Source organism: Hibiscus syriacus, unplaced genomic scaffold, assembly GCF_006381635.1.
Source record: "Hibiscus syriacus cultivar Baekdansim isolate YM2019G1 unplaced genomic scaffold, ASM638163v2 tig00116943_pilon, whole genome shotgun sequence".
Lineage (NCBI taxonomy): Eukaryota > Viridiplantae > Streptophyta > Magnoliopsida > Malvales > Malvaceae > Hibiscus > Hibiscus syriacus.
Window position 1 is genome coordinate 76,767 of NW_024063478.1, and position 4,680 is coordinate 81,446.

A 4,680-nucleotide genomic window follows, 5' to 3' on the forward strand; every position below is an offset into this window, starting at 1 on the left:
TTATGATTATAATATTTTAATATAATTCTGGATATTTTCTCTTGTTAATAAAATTAGTTGATTCTACCCACAAATATTAACTTAGAGATGGAATTTTTTAAAAGTTGTCGTGTATGATAGTATAAATATTAATTAAGAAATAAAGTTTTTATTATAAAAAAAATTATTGCCATCCACTCCTTTGTCTATCATAATGTAAGGCCGAAAAATCTCCATCACACATTTGTGGATATTAAATATTCAGAGTTGTTCAGACTCAACCATTAAAAAGAGAAATTAGATTTTCAAAAGATTTAAATAAAAGCAATAAATAAAAATAAATATTTTTCATGAATTTTATTTAAATTTATAGAGTTTTGAATATTAGTTTAATTATTAATCAGATCATACTTTTTAGTTACATTTATAAATTTTTTAGAAAAAGTCTCACCATTTTTTAGCTTATAAAATTGTACCAAAATTTAATTTCAATTTTCAAGCATTTAGTAAGGTCTCTATCCTCTACGCCAACTTGTTGAAAATTTATTTCCAAAGTCCAATTAGCCGACCTATTTTGACCCAAAAAGTAAAGACAGTTGGGCAGATAAAAGGATTTTAGGGAAAAAAATGAAAGAATAAATCAAATATATTTGTTTACCATTTAAAAATTAAAAATAATAAAGACAGTTGAACAAATATATTTTAATATTTATAAATATGTTCGTTTAATATTTGTTAACATTTCCATTTAACGCAGGTTTAATGTTACAACCAATACTCTCTTTTTCAGCCTTTTATTTGCAAACCAAAGAAAATTAGTAAAATTACTTTACCAGTCCTTAATTTTCTTAGACTTTACAATTTTAACTCCACAATTTATCTTATTTTTAATTTAGTCCTTACTTCACTAATACACCCATATTTAAAATGTAAAAAGAGAAAAGTAAAAGTAAAAGGAAAATAAAATAAAATAAAATAAATAAGCTTATATATGAATCGATAAATAAACTTAAAAACGAGCTAGTTCATGAATTTAAATGAATCATACATATATGGTCCTTTTAAATTTATATTCTTCTTCCTTTAGATAATTTGTAGGAATAAAGAATTTTATAAATCTCTAATAAAATTTTCAGATGTATGTTATGCATTTATTTGATATTAAAATATCACGGAAATTTAAAGCATTATATAAGTACACAAACTCAAGATTTTGCTTAAACGATATCAAACTGCTTACCACTTGAATCAACCCTTGTTGGTATTATATAATTTATATTGATAACCTGCTGAAATATAAAAGAAGAAATATATCCAATAACTGTAAATAACAGGCAATGCCTCCCTCTATATGGCTAGGTGAGCCTTTTGCATTAATATATTTAATTTTTAATATTAAGTTCACATTTATTATTTTAAAATATTAATACTAATATGACATCATTCGATTGATGATAAATGGTGAATTATAAATTATTTTAAAACTGAAAGTTATATAAATTATGTGAAAGACTATATATGATATTATATAAAGATGTACATTTATTATTTATTCTAGATTATAAACACTACGCTTTGGATGCAGAAAGTTTCATTTTCTTTTAACAGTTTGGATCATGAAATATAGGGATATGCATATATATTAATACAATCAAATAACGGTAAAAGCACAAATTTTTGGAATGAGTGTTGGACCGACTTTCTTTCGTTGAGGGTGGCATTTCCCAGGACATACAATGTGGCAATTAAAAGGGAAGGCATGGTGGCAGATTTGGGGTTCATCTCTAGTGATGCGTTGATTTGGAACATTCAGATTCGTAGAATCCTGTACGATTGGGAAGTACCAATTTGGGAGGATTTTATGGGAGCGATCGATAGTCCTAGGAGGAATATTCTAGCTGCTGATTGCTTAATTCAAAACCATTAATTTATTTTAACCATGTTTATATGGAAATAAGTATTTAAAGTATATAATACTTTTTATTTAAGTACTTCAATTATATTTTGGTCAATGTAAGTATATAATATTATCATTTTGGTCCAAATAGATATTTAAAGTATTTTTGATCAAAATAGGCACTTAAAGTATTCAATTTTTTTATTTACATTCTAAAAAGTTGATACATAACATTAATTAAAGAATAATTACTTAAATGAAAAAGGCTATTATACTTTACGTATTTATTTTGATCATAAAATATTTTATGTACTTATTTTGATTAAATTAACAATTGAAGTACTAAACATGAAATTTATCGTAGATTTTAAAAAGGGCAACAAATCACCAGGAAATCAAATGAAACAGCTGCCACCAATCTGGAAATTTCTCTCGAGCCCCACATGTCATATCACTCTTTATATTTTTATCACACCACCACCACCGCCGCCGCCATATAACACATACAAACAGCACAGAACTTTTTACGGTTGTAAGAGGAAAGAAAATGGCGGACAGCTACGTGAAGGTACTGGGAACATGGGCAAGTCCATTCGTGATGAGGGTAACAGTCGCCCTTCACCTCAAATCAGTCGACTACGAGTATATAGAGGAAAATTTGCTGGAATCCAAAAGCGATCTTCTTCTCAAATCAAACCCTGTTCACAAGAAAGTTCCGGTCTTTATCCATGGCGATAAGCCCGTATGTGAGTCTCTAATCATCGTTCAGTACATCGACGAGGTCTGGTCGTCATCTTCTTCACCTTCCATTCTCCATTCCGATCCTTACGAACGTGCCGATTCTCGATTCTGGGCTGCCTATGTCGACGACAAGGTATGTAATTATGTTTATGTATACGCAACTGTGTGTTAATATCTGGTTATGTCTGCAACTGCGATGAACATGTTTTCTTTTCTTTGGTATGTTTGTGTGATGTAGTTTTTTCCGGCCCTGAGAAGGGTTTTGTTTAGTACAACGGAGGAAGCTGCGAAGGAGGCGACGGCGGAGGTTTTAGAAGGGGTGGTGGTGTTGGAGGAAGCCTTTAAGAAGTTGAGCAAGGGGAAAGCTTTCTTCGGCGGGGATAACCTGGGGTACGTGGACCTTGCGGTGGGTTGTTTGTTGGCTTGGATTAAAGTTATCGAGGAACTTACGGAGGCCAAGGTGTTGTCCGAAGCCAAAACTCCGAGCTTGGTGGCGTGGGCAGATTGCTTCTCCTCCCATGCGGCGGTGAAGGATGTTTTCCCCGACGTTGATAAGCTTGCTGATTTTGGGATGAAGTTTAAAGCCAAGGCCTTGAATGCTGCGGCGGCGGCAACCATCGATTGATTTTTCAGTTGATTAAAGTGTTTTTACCTTCTTTCTCCTTGTTTGCACTCGTTGAGTGAATCTAGGTACAATATGTTTGAGACATATGAACTATTAGAAAATAAAATAATACTATAATAATAAATAGGCAATTTTGCCGAGATAATAATGTGTTAAAAAAGAAAAATTCTCAAATTTTAAGAATTATTTCCTAGAATAAAATAATTGTTGCATTGTAATAGGAAAGATTCATGTAGTATTACGAGTCTTCAGTTTCGTCGCAACGAATTTTTAATTTCACGATATTTTATATTTGTCAACACAAAAAAGTTGAACATGTATTATAGTCATGAAATCTTCCCCAACAAAGCTAAAAATTCGTAATGTTTTATGAGTCTTCCTCATTACACTAACAATCACTCTAGTTTAAAAAATAATTTTCCAACACATTCTTTTAGAAATTTGTTTTCATCATTTTCCCATAATAAATGTTTATATTTACTTTTTTTATTTTCTAAAGTTACAGTAAATATTTTACTTTTAAGTTTTATGACTAATTTGGTGATTTTTTTTACCCAAAAAATGGATAGTTTTTTCTATCAATTATCTTACCTTAATCCATCTATACAACAACGTGAAATAGAGGGTTCTATACGACAATGTGAAAGAGAGGGTCAGAAGATAATTTATTTACAAAGTGTAAAATATTGATTAAATCAAAAGATAATAGAGTGTCAACACCACGACAAACTCGGCATTACTTGGGTACTTTACTCTATCAAGGTCTTAAATGAATGTGGTCAACAGTTATGAGAAAATTTGGATTCAAACGGATAATGCAGATGTTTATAAGATGTGCAATTCTTCTGGCAGTCCCTACATCTCTATTCATGCCATCAAAACTTGGATCAACCTCGTTTGATGTGAAACCGATGAAGCATCAGATGAAATTATCAAAGCTTCTTCCATCTCTGTTCAGTGTTTTTCATGGAGACGTATACAGCCGAGTAGTACCCTCTTGATGTTATATCTCATCTCATATCAAAGCATCAGACATATAGTTTAATATTAAAATAACACCATTTTAATTCGCCATACTAATCTCAAAATAAAGCAGTTTTGAGGCAATTTTAAAACCTTTTTTCTTTCAAATTTCTGGATCATGGTCTTCCATACTAATCTGTTCAATGATCATTGTTAATCGACCATAGTCTCATCACCACTGTAGTTTACCTTTAACTTATAAAACACTCAAAATAGTGTAAATATTTTTGCTTTCTTAAAACAAGTTTAGTTAATAAATAACTATAGAGTCTATCTTTAGCCAAGCCCTACTTTACCAAGAAACAGAGATGACAAGAAAAATTAGAAGAACGTAGCGGCAGGCAGAGCCCACATGATTTCTAGTCATGCCCGATAACCACTCCGGCACGCCCACTTGCACAATATGTAGACTGAT

The 4,680-nt window shown here is 31.0% G+C and overlaps 1 protein-coding gene across 1 annotated transcript; it reads left to right on the forward strand.

Annotated features, from left to right (window-relative positions):
- Window positions 1–2,339: 2,339 nt before the first annotated feature.
- LOC120188282 (glutathione S-transferase U17-like) lies at window positions 2,340–3,265 on the forward strand. The gene is made up of 2 exons (XM_039191748.1): window positions 2,340–2,750; window positions 2,856–3,265. Exons 1-2 carry the CDS (start codon window positions 2,424–2,426, stop codon window positions 3,240–3,242), a joined length of 714 nt encoding a protein of 237 aa, XP_039047679.1. The 5' UTR covers window positions 2,340–2,423; the 3' UTR covers window positions 3,243–3,265.
- Window positions 3,266–4,680: the final 1,415 nt, after the last annotated feature.